We start from the raw sequence: 15,299 nt of genomic DNA, 5'->3' as shown, positions 1-15,299 counted from the left end.
ACACACACACACACCTCCCAACCCCACACACACACACACACACACACACACACACACACACACACACACACACACACACACACACACACACACACACACACACACACACACGACAAAGAGGGAACATTCCCCCCTCCTTTACACGGATGACGTTCGGAAACTTTTACCCGCATTCTAGAGCACACATTAAGGTTATCACATGTGTCATAAACTGAGCACGGCTGAAAATCCCCTCATAAAGCGCTGGAGGAAATCATTCAGATCGTAGGTTCAACCCAGTTAGCACGAACGAACCGCACGGGCTGCCTAATCCAACATACGACACAAAATTAGCCAGTTAGTCAAATGGCTAATACTTTTAAAAGAGACTCCGTGTTTTAAAAAAATAATAATAATAATAATAATAATAAATAAAAAATAAAGATTCCCATTCTGACAATCATGTTTATTTCACAAAGCCGACTCGTGATTCAAGTGGGGACGTTCACGAGAATACTTTGCTAACGACAGGAAATGACACTCCCGTTAGAGCAGGCTGCCTACTGGGCTAATGCTAGCGGATAGGCGGCTAGCCGGAGCGCTAACAAACTGGAGGCGGACGACTGGGCGTTGGTTGCTCAGACAACTGTTAGAAGCCGAAATAGCGGCGAACCCTCGCGAAATGGACACATCCGACGCGAGCCGACCACCGTGTCCAGGTTAACGCGCGTCTTTCGGCACAAAGTGTTGCGAGTATCAGACCGTGGCGTTCTCACCCATGACGCTGACGCTGCCTGCCGCCTCAGAAACCGATCACTCGCGAGCCGACATTCCCCCTCCACTCCGCTGGCGCTCGGGCTGCGTAATGTGCGCGGGGTCGGTCGCGCCCCGACGCTCCTACGCCCGGAGGTTGGCGTAGATGGTACGCGAATCGTAAAGGGAGGAAAGAGGCAAGCCTCGCGATAACGCCTGGTTTCTTTCACTGTGGACGTTGTCTCGCGACAGCCGGTCCCCTCCCGGCCAAACGGGCTGGTCGGCTCGTCGCGTCACGTCAGGCGCGAGCTTTCTTCGCCGACACGCAGCAAAGTTAAACTAAACTACGCATCTCGTTTTATTAGGACATGGAAATGTTCATCACACACACTCAATCGTTGATACGTGGCTGTTTATAAGAGCACAGCGAGTGAGTGTGTGCGTGTGCGTGTGCGCGTGTGTGTGTGTGCGCGCGCGCGCATAGTTTTGCAATGCATCATATTGTCGGTTTGCGCTCAGCTCGCCCGACGACATTCCAGTGTCATCATAACAAGCGCAGACGCTCCTGCGCCGGAATGCGAGGAGCGTCTGCTGCGTCAATGGCAACCAAGGCGCTCCAGCACCGCTCCCTGGGATTGGCTGAAAGTAACGCCACACCGAGCATTGTGTCTCACCATTTGCAACAACAGGTGCGTCTGTTGTTAGAAGAATAATAAAAAAAAAAACAACTGTGAGTTTGTGCTCTGTGTCGAAGGTCATTGATTATATTCTTGTATTCAAATGAACGATCTGCCGCACCTTATTGCGAAGGGATGCGACCGCTTACCCTTTGATACAACGGCAAAAGCAGGTAAGAACAAAGTGTTTGTTCCATCCAGTCACCTTCCTGTTCATTCTCTGCAGTTGTGTGTCTACGGCGGTAGTTAGTAGTCATATTTATCATTTTCGATTCACCACAATGCATGTGTGTCCATGTCGAACTACAAGACGGAAAGCCAGAAAGAAGAAAATGTTCAGTGTGGACAAAGAAGGCAAGCAAAGAGAAATGTCCTCATTGAAATCCAACGCAAGTAAAAGCAAGTAAGCTGGTTCACTTTACACCGCCACAAATTGAATCTATTTTTATGCTTTATATATCCCCCCACCCCCCAAAAAAAGAGAAATTCACATGGTACTTGGGTGGATTATTATTATTATTTTATTTTCCAAGGGCGTCTCATGATCTCAGGAGGCTGCGGGGCCTCCTGGGTAGAAGCAGCAGCAGCAGCAGCAGCAGCAAACCTGAGGTGAGCAGGGCCAGATGATAATGATACAGACCGGCTCATGTTTCACCGGGCCTGTGTGTGCGTTGAGTGCCTGAGCTGAGACTCTTTATGTTGCAGGCGGCAGCGCTGAGCAGGCCGAGTGCAGCTGGCAGCAGATCACAGGGCCCGCGTCCGCCCAGAGAAGCCATCAGGCCCGGGACAGGTGGCACGAGTGAAGACTCTGAGTTGGAAAAATTCAGGTTTGGCAAAAGCGATCCAAGAGGAGCGCACACGTAGATGCTTTTCAACTCAAGGGGCTCTTTATGGAATTGAAGGATGGCAGGACAAAATATAATGGGACAGCAGCTGCTTCCGGTTTCCCTCTCAACTAAAGTGTTGCACACGGCCACTTCCTTTCAAGGCTGATTGGTCCGTTCATATTTTGAGCAGCCGGTAATGATTTAGATTAAAAAAAAAAAAAAGAAAAGAAAAGAAAAGAAAATTGTCAACGTGGAACTGCAAGAAGTCAGACTTTGAACATTTAATATATTAAATTCCCTCAGGCCTCTGGCTGTATCAAGCTGTTTGTGTCTGTGTCTGTGGCTGATAAGATAGATAAGATAAGGGCCTGTTTCTTAACTCTGATTGGCTCCCTCAAATCCCCATCTCACCGTTTTTGAGTACGATTGGTTGTCAGTCCAGCGAGAGACAGGACTGCAGAACCAATTGAAAATAAAACAATAAATATAGAATGTACTACACACACACACACACACACACACACACACACACACACACACACACAGGGTTATGATACTTTTGTTGCGGCTCCTTCAGACATGAAGGTCACTCACTGCTGTACTGTTCTTGCACCTGTTCACATAAACATGCCCATTTTTCAGTATCACATACAAAGACCAGCGGTGTTTCAGCAGCCACCCACTTCACGCACTCTTCTCCGACATCCTGGTGTCCTTGATCCGGAACCGACTCTGCAGGTCAGACTCCTTTAAAGTCCCGCTGTGCAGTTACTCCCCCTTAAGATGAGTTTCAGGATGACTCTTTCATGAGTCATTGATTTGTAGCAGGGAAACCAGTCACCAGTGTGCAAAATACAGGAGGACCCAGGGCGGGGGGGAGGGGGGGGGGGTTGGAACCCCTCTTATTAACCCACAAGGCCCCCTGAAAGCCTCAAAGCAACATTTTTAAGGGGGTCTCATATTCAAAAATAAATAAAAAAAACTAAAATATATATATATATTTTGACGGGTATTTTGCACACTGCCACTAACGCAGCAGCAGCTCAAGCCAGTCTGGTGTACACCTGATGTATAACTATGTTGGCTGCCCAGCACCTTCTATGGACCGCACCAGCTAGAGTAGCAGACTAGACTACTATTCCCCCCAGTCAGAAGTCACTGTATAGTTAAAATAATTCAATAAGTTGGTGCTGATCAACAATATTGTCCCATGTAAAAAAAATGTTGTTTTTTTTTTTAACTTCACTGATAAATTCTAACTCATCCTATAGTGACTGGCTTGACAATGCACCACCTGAGTCGGTCCTCAGGGTCCTGATCTGTCTGCGACTACTGATCAGAGACCCCCAACATCAGGTACTCAAAGCTCAAATTCACCAGCTGGAAATGCTTTGCATAAAATATTATGACCCTCCCTTTCTTTTATTTATTTTTTATTAGGCAATCCTGCATCAACTCCAAGGCATTAACTCACTTGCCAAGGTAAACGTGAAGCTGCTAAACTATGATATTCAGCGATCACTCTGATCACTGCTCCGTCTCTCCTGTCCTCCAGCATATGGAGTCGGTGGCTGACAGCTACCTGTTGAGCGACAGGCAGGAGTTTGCGGTGCAGCAGCTGGTCACGATGACCTGTGAGTAACTTGTGCGCACGGTGTGACGGCCCTCGGTGTGTGTGTGTGTGTGTGGACTCGTGGACTTTCTGTTAATGCTGCTGATCGTCCTGCAGATGTGTTTCAGAAGCTGTCGGCGGCGGAGGAGCAGCGGGGGTGGGTCATCGAGACTGGCGCCCACAAGGTGAAGGGTCGCTCAAGACCCGGTTGCCAGGATCCTGTGTTATCCTGTGTATATTTCCTGTGTTACTACGTTTTAGTATTTCCAGTATGGGCCAATCATTACTTCAGCTTGTATTTACAGTCAGGTCCATAAATATTGGGACACAATTCTCGTCTTTTTGGCTCTAAACGCCACCACGATGGATTTGAAATGAAACAAACAAGATGTGCTTTAACTGTAGACGCCCAGCTTTAATGTGAGGGTATTTGCATCCAAATCAGGTGAACGGTGGAGGAATTACAACAGTTTGTACGTATGCCTCAGGCATATATATACACATGTCATTGTGAAGCGCTGTCCAGTGAGTTCTGAAGCATTTGGCTGATGGTGAGCAGATAATATTGGCCGAAACGCTTCAGAATTCACCCTGCTGCTTTTGTCGGCGGTCGCATCATCAATGAATACAAGGGAGCCAGTTCCAGTGGCAGCCATTCAGGGCCACACCATGACACTACCACCACCATGCTTCACTGATGAGGCGGTATGTTTTGGATCATGAGCAGTTCCTTTCCTTCTCCATACTCTTCTCTCCCCACCAGTCCGGTGCACGTCGGTCTTTGTCTCAGATGTCCGTAGGAAGTTGTACCAGAACTGTAAAGGCTTTTTTTTTTTTTTTTTAGATGTTTGGCAAACTCTAATCTGGCCTTCCTCTTTTTGAGGCTCACTCAATGGTTTACATCTTGTGGTGAAGCCTCTGGATTCACTCTGGTGAAGTCTTCTCTTGATTGTTGACTTTGGTCTTGGGGTCTGATTCCCGCTTGGGGTGCGAGAGGTCCCCGGGTCAAATCCCGGACGAGCCGGTGCTCTTTAAAAACCGGAGGGCCGTTGAGCACTGGGGAGGCAAATAAAGGAGTCAACACAAAATATGAGAGTAAGGAGGCGATTTTACTCTTGTTTTCTTTTATATTGTATGCTGAAGTTATTTACAAAATCTCCCTTTTCCAAAGGGGCTCAAAACAAAAACAAGCCACTGCCAGGGGAGCATGGATGTTGCCAAGATAACAATCTTAAGCAGCTAGGGGGGGAAAACACAGACTGACTAACTAAACTAGGCCAAGCCTGCCTGCCTGCCTGCCTGCCTGCCTGCCTAACCTCTCGATCCAGATGAGCTAAATACAAAAGTGGCAACCACCCCTTACCTGGTGTGACCTAACAAAGATAGCGCCTACGTGATGCCGATGTATGGAGGCCCCCTTCTTACCTGTTCCAAGGCAGGGCACATACAAAAGGTCAAACGTAGGGGGGCCCAACCCAGACCGGCTTCACTGGGCTCTGGTGCAATCAAACACGCAGCTGGAGGGAGTGAGTGAGTGAGAGAGAACTGAGCTGGACCCAGCCCTTTTATAGAGCAGCGGAAGATTGTAATTGGTGAAGGCGGAGCCATAGCAGCAGCAGCTGACCAATGAAGCCAAGGTGGGTGGATGAAGCTTCTGATTGCTCTGATCAGCAGCAGGTGAGGTGGCTCGGGGGTGAGGCAGAGGATGGAGATGATGGAGAATTCAGGCCTGCAGAGAGCGACAGAGGGAGGGAGAGAACAAAACAAGGCCAAGGAACACAGTACAACTAGAACAACAAGTGGAAGAGTAACAGACACACATGCACCTACTTCCTGGGGAGCGTTGACAAAAGCAGCAGGATGAGTTCTGAAGTGTTTTGGGCAATATTATCTGCTCATATTCAGCCAAATGCTTCAGAACTCATCGGACGGCGCTTCACGGTGCAGATGGACAATGACCCGGAGCATACTGCCAAAGCAACCAGAGAGTTGTTTAAGGCAGGGAAGCAGAATGTTATGCAACGGCCAAGTCAATCACCTGTCCTGAATCTGATTGAGCATGCATTTCACTTGCCGAAGACAAACCCGAAGGCAAAAGGCCCCCAAGAACAAGCAGGAAGTGAAGGCAGTTGCAGTAGAGGCCTGGCAGAGCATCACCAGGGATGAAACCCAGCGGCTGGTGACGTCTGTGCCGTCCAGACTGCAGGCTGTAATCGACTGCAGGAGAAGGATTTGCAACCCAGTATTAAAAAGTGAAAATTTGATTTATGAATGTTGCTGTTTCAAACGAAAGCTGAGAGTCAGTGCCGTTAAAGCACATCTTGTTTGTTTCACTTCAAATCTATTGTGGTGGCGTTTAGGGCCAAAAAGATGAGAATTGTGTCCCAATATTTATGGACCTAAATGTTTTTCAAGAGCAATTTTGTTTTTCACTCTTTTTGATGATGATGATGATACAATTCATTGGATCAGCCAAAAATAAAATAGCTTCACGTCAACCTAATTTTGGGATTGCACAGGGTTCTTCTTAACAGATACAGAAGGAGCATCTCAGCTGCCTTCAGGTCAAAACTTGTTTGGTTTGAGGTCCATACATCTTCCATCTCCAGGCACTGGTGACGCTCCTCTCCTCAACAGACAGCAGTGTGCTACTGGGGGCGCTACTGGCACTCACCTCATTGGCTGAGAGGTTCACAGATACTTTATTTATAACTCTCTTAACACATGCGTATTGATTTTCTTCACAGGTTTTTCATTCTCATGCTCATTTTTTTTTTACATGTGCAGTCCAGAATGCGGGCAGAAGATCGGAGACCTTCCTATAGTGGAGAACCTCTTGGTGATCCTGCAGGAGCACGACCTCCTGTCAAAGAGGTGAAGTTTTATACATAACAGTGAACGCTGAGCCCAGCGCAGGTGAGGCTGAGCCTGGCGTCTCCCATCCAGGATGAGCGTGGAGCTGCTGCGCCTCCTGTCGCCGGTGCAGCAGGTCCGGGATCAGCTGAGGGAGCTGGAGGGGCTGCCGGTGCTGCTCAGCCTGCTGCTGGACGACCAAACCAAGCTGCTGTGGAGCGTCGCCTGGGTCCTGGTCCAGCTGTGCCAGGAGCCCGAGGCCAGGGCGGAGATCCGGGCCTGGGGAGGCGTGCAGCAGCTCCTCTGGCTGCTCCACAGGTTTGCTGGACAGATGAATACAAACAAAGACATTGATCTTCTTCTTTTTTTTTTTTAAAAAAAAAGGGAGAAAGCAGCCACTTCATATTCACTTTCCTCGCTATTATGACGCAAAGGTCAGCCTGACTGTCTCTCACAGCGACAGGCAGTACGTCCGTGATGGTTTGTCCACCGAGACGCCGGCCAGCGCCCAGCAAGAACACCTGCGTGACGAACTCAGCCTGCAGGAGGAGGCGGCGGACAACAAGCTGGCGCTGCAGTCGGGTCAGAGGTCACACAGCACACAGTCGCACCGCAGCTTCTGCAGGTCTGCCAGAGGATTTGGAGAACGTGCAGGGAGAGCGAACAGCTTCCGGTTCTGCTGCTGCTGCTGCTGCTGCTGCTGCTGCTGCTGCTGCTGCTGCTTCTTTGTCTCCTCCCAGCAGAGTCTTATCAGCCACTGGGAATGTAAACAGTTTTTTCCTGAAGTAGGGATCACGCCCGCTTGGGGACACTGTTTATTTTGTCTATGGAAAGTTTTTTTTTTTTAAATACATATTAAACGTAGGAAGTGGTCAAAAGCAGTTACATATCTTTGAGGGGAGAAACATCTGTTCAAAGGTTTTAACTCCAACTCCTTCTGCAGCCTGCTGTGCAGTCCTGACTGAGCTCAGCCTGGACGACGCGTCAGCTCACCACATCGTGCAGGTAGAACAGAGTCGGACCCTGCGGCTGCAGCAGAGCGTCCAAACAAAATAGGTCCAAAATCCCCTGAAATTCTGCACGTCTGCACGGCTCGTTGCAGGAAAACGGCGTTTACGTAATCGCAAAGCTGATCCTAGCGGGACACTCTGGACCAAAGGTCGCATCTCTGCAGGTATGGGACGCGTCATCGTCAATGTTCTAAATCACAAGGCAAAATGCAAAAAACCATGATGATGATGATGATGATGTTAAAAGTGGAGGAAGAAAACCAGAACCGCGCTAAATGTCCTTTCGCAGTGTTATGCCTTTCGGACTCTGCGTTTTCTCTTCAGCGTAGAAAGAAACAGACATCTGTTCAAGAGGTGATGTCAAAACACATCACACACACACACACACACACACACACACGTTCTAACTTTAGAGAGAAAATATATACAAATGTTCCCTGAATTTATTTTCTTCTGCTGTGTGTGTGAAGTTTCTTCCGGTGCTCTGCGCTGCTGTGATGTAATGTTTTATATCCATTCCAGGCTCTTTCCCACAGACCTTTTCGAGATGTTTATTGATGTTGGCCATTACGTGCGGGACATCGCGGCCTACCAGGGTCTGCAGGCCGCCGTCTCACTCTACACTGTAAGAGGAGCGCTCCTGTAATGGACCAATGTGTTTACTCAGCTGGTTTTTCGGCTCGTAAAACAAAAAAAAAAATACAGAGAAACGCGTGCGTTTATGGAGCGAAGGAACGCAGAGTGGCGAAGGCGGAGCTTTTCATCTAAATGTGGTACAGAGTGTTTGTGTGTGTGTGTGTGTGTGTGCGTGTGTGCGTGTGGCAACACAGGAGGACGAGCTGAGGCGTCTGCGGGAGGCCGTGGAGGCTGCGGACCAGAACCGCCCCCCCCTCAGAGCCATTCACGGTTACTCCATCCTGGACCACCTCGGCAGCGGGGCCTTCGGAAGCGTCTTCAAGGTTCAGGCTCAAGTCATCCAGTGGGCCGATATCGTTGCCGTCTGTTTCCCTTTCCAAGAGGTGTTTTTGCACAACAGGTCCGAAAGCAAAGCGGGCAGAACCTGCTGGCCCTGAAGGAGGTGAACCTGCACAACCCGGCGTTTGGCAAAGACAAGAGGTCCAGGGACTGCACGGTGGAGGAAATCCTCTCCGAGCTCTCCATCGTCAAGGAGCAGGCACGAAGTGGTGACGCCGGGTCAAAGGTCCCCTATTGTGCAAATTCGATCGTTTGTGTTCCCACCCTGCCAGAGAACTCCTCCACTCCGCCTCTTTTAAGGCGCCGCCTGCTAAAACACACGGTTTTATGGCAATAGGAACTTTGTGATGTCACAAAGGGCGCTGATGCCTCTCCCAGAATCGTGGCCACACCCACGGCCAGGTGCCGGCTCCGCCCTATGACTTGTTTTTGTCCCTTCCAGGTCCACCGACGCAGTTAGTTTTATCTGGAGGTAGCAAACAGAGGGCTAAATATGCGGTTTCCAGGTTATTGTTCCTAATGCGAGGTTGCAATAAGACAAATAATGTGAAAATAGGCAAAATACGGGACCTTTGCACTCTTAGTCAGGCTTCATCTGAGGACCGCACCCACGTCTTCCCGCTGTTGTTGACGTTGTTCTCCGTCCTCCTGCAGCTGAAACACCCCAACGTGGTCAAATACTACAAGACCTTTCTGGAAGGTGACTATATGATCTCCGGCTCTGCCCCCTTTTTGTTGTTGCCCGTTGGACGGCCCCAAATCTTCAGCGCGTCTGATCCAGGCGACAGGCTGTACGTGGTGATGGAGCTGATCGAGGGGGAGCCGCTGGCCGAGCACTTGGCCTCCCTGAGGGAGAAGCAGCAGCGCTTCACCGAGGAAAGAATCTGGAACATTTTCATACAGGTGGAGACTTTTCCCCAGAGAACTACTACGTGCAGCTGTGACGTGTTTGGAGGTCCTGCGTGTTACACTCATTTTCAGAGCTCTTCAAAAAAAACTCCTCTCCTGACAGGGAAATGGGGAATTTAGCCCACCGGTGTTTTTATCTCCCCGCTAAAACCTGGTGATGTCACTGCCCTCTGTGACATCACCAGGTTCATATCACTGTTGGCAAGACTGCCGCATTGAAAATCACTAAAAGATGGACTTTTCTCATTGCTGACGTTATGAATAAGATTTTTTTTACATAACATGGGTCCTTTAATGAACGGACTGATGTCCACTGGTTTTTCCTCCAAGGCAAATTAGGGCATGTTTCCACCGGCTGGGTCCTGTCAAAAGTGTGTGCACTGCCCCCTGGTGCATGGCTAAAGTCTGTCCTCTTATCACTGTATGTGGAGATCTGGCCTATAGTAAATCCACTTAACAGCATACCAGAGATATCGGTCTGGTATTTTTCATCCCTGTTGGCCAGAGAACAACACGTTCAGATACAGTGAATCTACTCTGCTGAAGTGAAAACACACTTTAGCTGCACGGAAGCCTCTCAAGGCTTCTGACTGGACCACTAACGGGCTGCTTCCGCTGCCACAGATGTGTCTGGCACTGCGCTACCTGCACAAGGAAAAGAGGATCGTCCACCGCGACCTGACGCCGAGCAACATCATGCTGGGGGAGGAGGACAAAGTCACTATCAGTGAGTTCTGGCAGTGGAGGGATCCGGGTCCAACAGCCACTTCACATGCATGGCATTCAATTAACAATTTGATCCAAGAAAGGGCAAAAAAAAGAAAAAAAAATTTTTTTTTGAACATTGTGTAACTGTAATTGTTCTGCAACCAGCCACTAGGGGACGATCGAATAGATTTGGTGTCACAGAGTTCATGTTACACCAAGCAAATAGCTCAGAATCATCATCTTTCAATAGGGCTGGAAATGACCAGAGAGACCCAGTTTAATTAGTTTCCAAAACCTTTTTTTAAAAGAAAATATATCAATCTTTCCCTTGATCAATATTTGGAATACAGCAATTGGCCAACACTTGACATCATCTACTGAAGTGAGGAGTCAGGTGCTGTAAAAGTTGAAACTTTAATCAAGAATCAAGAAGTCTCACTTGGTTACCTTTGAGTCTTTGAGTTGTTACTGCTGCTGCTGTGTTTGTTGGTTGTCCTGACGTGTGTGTCCTTGTTTTAGCTGACTTTGGCCTCGCCAAGCAGAAGCAAGAGAACAGTAAGCTGACGTCAGTGGTGGGAACCATCCTTTACTCCTGGTGAGGAGAATCTATCCATCCGCAGACCCAGGGGAATTTCCTTGCTGCTGTCTTGAATTGGAGGGAACATTCTAGATACACTGCAGTACCTGCTGCGATAAAATGATGAGCTAGCTATTAGTTTTTGTTTGACAAGTTGTTGTTCTGTCTTCTTTGCCTTAGATCATTTGAAAAAATTGAAAAAAAAAACAAAAACCCACAAATTTCATTGACATTTTTTAGGAAAAAAAATAATTTAACAATAAAAATACCAATCTGGCAGTGTGACCAGTGTGTGTGTGTGTGTGTGTGTGTGTCAGCCCTGAGGTGGTGAAGAACGAGCCCTACGGGGAGAAAGCCGACATCTGGGCGCTGGGCTGCATCCTCTACCAGATGGCGGCGCTGCAGCCTCCGTTTTGCAGCAGCAACATGTTGTCGCTGGCTAGCAAGGTCAAGCAAGGTCACACTCACCAGGTCACGCAGCCACACGTTGGGGTCGGTCATTTGAAAAAAAAAAACAAGCCCTTTGCTCTCCTGTTGTGCCGTCAGATTGTGGAAGGCGTCTACGAGCCGCTGGGGGCGGGACTTTTCTCCGAGAGGATCCCTGACATGATCCGATGGTCAGGCTTTTATTTTGAAAGGATGATTTAGGATGGTTTTTACATGTGCGCCTATGCAAAAGCATCGGCTGCTCTTCATTTACGAGTCGGCGGCGATGCATTTCGGAGGGTGTTTACGTTGTCGTAGACCGAAAGGTCATCACGCGACCTCTCTGACCTCCCGCCGCCACATCCTGCCAGGTGTCTGAGCCCGGACGCCGACCTGCGGCCGGACATCGTGGCCGTCGGCGCCAAGATCTCTGACCTCATGATGCTGCTCATGGACGGCCTCTGCGCTCGCCACCGTTCCCTGGAAAGACGAGCCGACAGAGACAGGAAGCGGGCGCAGAGGTACTTCCTGGAGTGGCACAGAGGCGGGACCAGTTGCCCACCTCAGGTACTGAACAACAACAACAACAACAACAACAACAACAGTTTAGGATACTGTTGAAGCTGTTCTACCGCTTGCAGGAGAAACTCTTTGTGAAGACAGCCGGGGGGATTTTCAGCAAGAGCGACTCGTCTTTCCAGAGGTGTGAACGTCCGTGTGCAGGCGACGCCTCTAATGGTGACGTTGAGCTGAGTGAACCGGCGGCCGTGACGGGAAATCACCGCGGTGAGAAAACACTCGACAGTTTTTAGCAAGTTGTTGAACCCAACGCAAAGGCCCGACGGTCGATCGAGGCCGGTAGTTTCTTTTTCACAGCAGCTGATGATTCACTGTGTCGTGTGAAAAGGCCTCAGGTCCGGTGGGGGTGGTGGAGGCGGGGTGACTCCAGACCAAACGGCATCCAGGTTAGTGCAACGAGCAACCAGTGAGCAGGCAGCGAGTGAGGAAGTTGGAGGCGAACGACCATTTTCAGGAGCCTGCAAGTGTCTTGGTTTTTCTTTTCTTTTTTTGTTCTCCCCAGAGTGGAACCAAAAGCAGCAAAGGTCAAAGTCAGACCAGGTAGAATGAATTTCCCTGTGGAGTTCCAGAAATATTTCAGTGTAAAAAACACAATCCAAAACCAAACAACACCCATTTGGATTGCTAGTAGATTACTGTGGAGCTCATTTGTGGGCAAACTAGACGAGACAAGCAAAACTGTTTTAAATCCTCAGTCCATCTTTGTGTGTGTGTGTGTGTGTGTGTGTGTGTGTGTGTGTGTGTGTGTGTGTGTGTCCAGTGTCAGCCGGGATCTGCGTCTCCCACAGGAAGCTTCGCCAGATCGACGATCCCGTACACCGGCTCCTCGCGCAGCTGCACAAAATCATTCACGTCACTCAAGTACAGCGACAACGTTACGACGACAACCACGTCAAAGGTCCCAGTTTCTCTCATCTCTTGACACCCCCGGCTCTTCCCAACCCGCAGCTCCCGCCTGCTCCGCACCGCGACCTCAGGTGGCGGCTGGTTGAGAGGTTCAAGCGGTCTCTGTTCCAGCGCGGCAGCCAGCCGAGCGGCCTGAAGGAGGCGCTCTGCAAGGTAGTAGGCAGTAACGTGACCATAAAGTTATGCCTTGCTTTTTTTGGTTGACCTCTCGCTCTTTGTTAGCCCAGAGTTTGAACCCCGCTCCACGCGTGGGGGTGAATCTGATGAGCTGACTGAGGGAAGGCTTTCAAAACAAACCGCGGCAGTGGCAGCACGCAGTGCAGCCGTCAAACTGCGGGAACGTTCACCGACCTTTGACACTTTCTGTTTCTCCATGCGTCCCTGCAGCTCCTCCGGGCTTCTCCAGAGCTGATGGAGTTTGGCTCCACCCCCTCAGACTGGTTCCAGTTGGTCCATCAGCTCACTGGAGACCCCTTCACTCTAGCGGCTAACAGCTGCTGCAGCGACACTGCAAATGGTTTTCAAGCTAGTTCATTTTTCTTTTTTTCAAAACACAAACTTTTTTTTTCCTTTCAAAATTTAAGGCCAAGAATGTGTCTTCTCATATCTATCATCATTTTTTTTTTTTTTTTTTTATCTGACAGGTGAGGCCAGTCTCAAGGATGGAATCACCTACCAGCAGATGCAGGTCAGTTTCTCAGAGAGGAGAGAGAGAAGCGAGAAGGCTTCTGTGCGAAGCTGTTCCAGATGTTCAACATCTGTAAACTGCAGGTGGTTGTTTCTGCACAACTTTATGCTGATACAAGGATCTGACAATTTTTCTTTTGTTTTGAAAAAGGAAAGCGTTTTTTGTTTTGTTGTTGTTAAGCACTGTGGGTTGCATCTCTTTTGTATAAACAGTGCTATATAAATAAAGTTTATTATTATTATTATTATTATTATTATTATTATAAAGCACCTAAAAAGAAAAGAAGCGATACAAAGTAACTTAGCGTAAAAAGTAACTAAAGTAAAAGTAACTAACGTAAGGCGATATAAGCAGACATTTTCTTTAGCTTTTGCCGTCTCTTCACCAACGTGTGTGTGTGTGTGTGTGTGTGTGTGTGTGTGTGTGTGTGTGGGCGTCATCATAGTGGCAGAGAGGCTCTTTTCATTTCCTGCCGCACTCAAAGTCATTTCCTCTGCAGGGAATCATTGAGGAGCTGCTGGAGGAGAGCGGCTACTACGCCGCAACACACAGCAAGTGAGCCGTTGTGCACCACACACACACACACACACACACACACCAGCAGCAAACTGAGCTTCACAGATCCTCTTCTTTCTTTTTTTTTTTTTTTAAACAAAAAAAAAACAACACAGTTTTGTTGCACTGAGTGCAGCATTTCACAGCCAGCCGTCTCCAGAGGCGGCTCTTCACTCTGAAAAAAAGTAATCCTTTTGCAAGCATGTGACCCATCTGATAAGCTGAGGTTCACTCACTGACTGCAGGGGATTCTTTGAAATGTTTCTGTGATTTCTGTGTTTCTTTCAGGTTGACGGAGATAAAGAAGTGATTGTTGTCTCGTCGGTGAACCCCGTGGAAGGCTGCTGACACCAGCAAAATCATCATCGGTCATGAAGCACAAGGCCAAACACAAGCTGTTAATGCAACAGCTGTCTGAAGCTCTTAATTCGCTTGTGTTTTCCAATCAACAAAATTATGAATTGTTTTTTTTTATCCTCCTTTCAATTGACGAGCTGATTGGTTGATGTGCTTTATTTTTCTCTTTAGTCCGTTCATCTCTCTCTCTCTCTCTCTCGTTTGCTCAGAGCTTCACTTTGTTTATTCAGGTTGTGCGTGCGTGAAGCATCTTTCATGTTTCTGCAGCCTCGGCAGTCCGGCCGCTGAGCTCCTTTCCTCACTGCAGGACCTTTGCTTCCCGGCACTTGTTTGAAGTGGCAGCAAACCAAAACGTCCCAAATTTCCCACGGGGCTGATGGGAAACCAACCCAATACTGACCACATACGTTTACAAAAAGATCACACAGTGTCTCACTTGCACACATTTGGCACTTCTTTAAAGAATCATCAGTTCTGCACTGATAATGTGACGTTCACACGCGCTGAAATGCACCTGATAATTTCTGTGTCAATAAATAATTGTACATTAAAAAGGTGTTTCGTGCACACGGTGGTTTGGCACCAGAATTAATTTTAATGACTCATTAGTTTGGATTTATCTAATTTTTCCCCCAGTATATTCGGCTTTGATGCAGTATCCCGCTTTAGCCACAGGGGGGCGGTAAAGGCCCGCAGTTGAACAAAAACTGACCTCAAACAAGCCGTTCAAAAATAAGCCAAACCAACAGAGGACCAAAAATTCATCCAGTAGAAACTTTAATAGGAGGACAAAAACAGCTGGAGGATGATCCACAGGTACATTTGTCATTCACTGTGACTCACACACGGCAGATTTGGCACGTCAGTGATTCGTCAGCATTGAACTGGCGGCTGCCTGTTTCAGTTTT

General features: G+C 48.4%; 1 protein-coding gene across 7 annotated transcripts; it reads left to right on the top strand.

Annotated features, from left to right (window-relative positions):
* The first annotated feature begins 1,193 nt into the window (after positions 1–1,193).
* On the top strand, positions 1,194–14,963 carry nek10 (NIMA-related kinase 10). Of its 7 annotated transcripts, XM_076046864.1 has the most exons (36): positions 1,194–1,421; positions 1,543–1,582; positions 1,720–1,812; positions 1,943–2,018; positions 2,115–2,236; positions 2,879–2,974; positions 3,508–3,592; positions 3,677–3,718; positions 3,792–3,870; positions 3,966–4,033; positions 6,458–6,537; positions 6,636–6,722; positions 6,795–7,019; positions 7,159–7,283; positions 7,645–7,706; positions 7,804–7,875; positions 8,001–8,065; positions 8,234–8,336; positions 8,542–8,670; positions 8,748–8,885; positions 9,341–9,386; positions 9,468–9,589; positions 10,220–10,322; positions 10,823–10,898; positions 11,198–11,327; positions 11,427–11,497; positions 11,678–11,873; positions 11,948–12,092; positions 12,214–12,271; positions 12,388–12,425; positions 12,646–12,746; positions 12,834–12,944; positions 13,179–13,308; positions 13,436–13,479; positions 13,979–14,034; positions 14,323–14,960. In XM_076046864.1, exons 3-36 carry the CDS (start codon positions 1,742–1,744, stop codon positions 14,342–14,344), a joined length of 3,174 nt encoding a protein of 1,057 aa, XP_075902979.1. In that variant the 5' UTR covers positions 1,194–1,421; positions 1,543–1,582; positions 1,720–1,741; the 3' UTR covers positions 14,345–14,960. The 7 variants fall into 7 exon arrangements, with proteins under 7 accessions (XP_075902979.1, XP_075902976.1, XP_075902977.1 ...); XM_076046861.1 differs by having other exon boundaries at positions 8,748–8,912; positions 11,198–11,497; positions 14,323–14,962; XM_076046862.1 differs by having other exon boundaries at positions 8,748–8,912; positions 12,646–12,944; positions 14,323–14,961.
* Positions 14,964–15,299: the final 336 nt, after the last annotated feature.

Source organism: Nelusetta ayraudi, unplaced genomic scaffold (genome assembly GCF_046127955.1).
Source record: "Nelusetta ayraudi isolate G7.1 ecotype Tasmania unplaced genomic scaffold, CSIRO-AGI_Nayr_v1 ptg000091l, whole genome shotgun sequence".
Taxonomy (NCBI): Eukaryota; Metazoa; Chordata; class Actinopteri; order Tetraodontiformes; family Monacanthidae; genus Nelusetta; species Nelusetta ayraudi.
The sequence above is the reverse complement of the archived record's forward strand: the minus strand, read 5'-3'. Positions and strand labels throughout refer to the sequence as shown.

Excerpts from the sequence above, each read along its gene's own strand:
- nek10 (XM_076046858.1), top strand. The coding sequence starts at position 1,742 with ATGTTCAGTGTGGACAAAGAAGGCAAGCAAAGAGAAATGTCCTCATTG. Across the intron at positions 8,066-8,233 it reads AACAGACATCTGTTCAAGAG|GCTCTTTCCCACAGACCTTT; the intron begins GTGATGTCAAAA and ends TATCCATTCCAG. Across the intron at positions 11,874-11,947 it reads GGACCAGTTGCCCACCTCAG|GAGAAACTCTTTGTGAAGAC; the intron begins GTACTGAACAAC and ends TACCGCTTGCAG.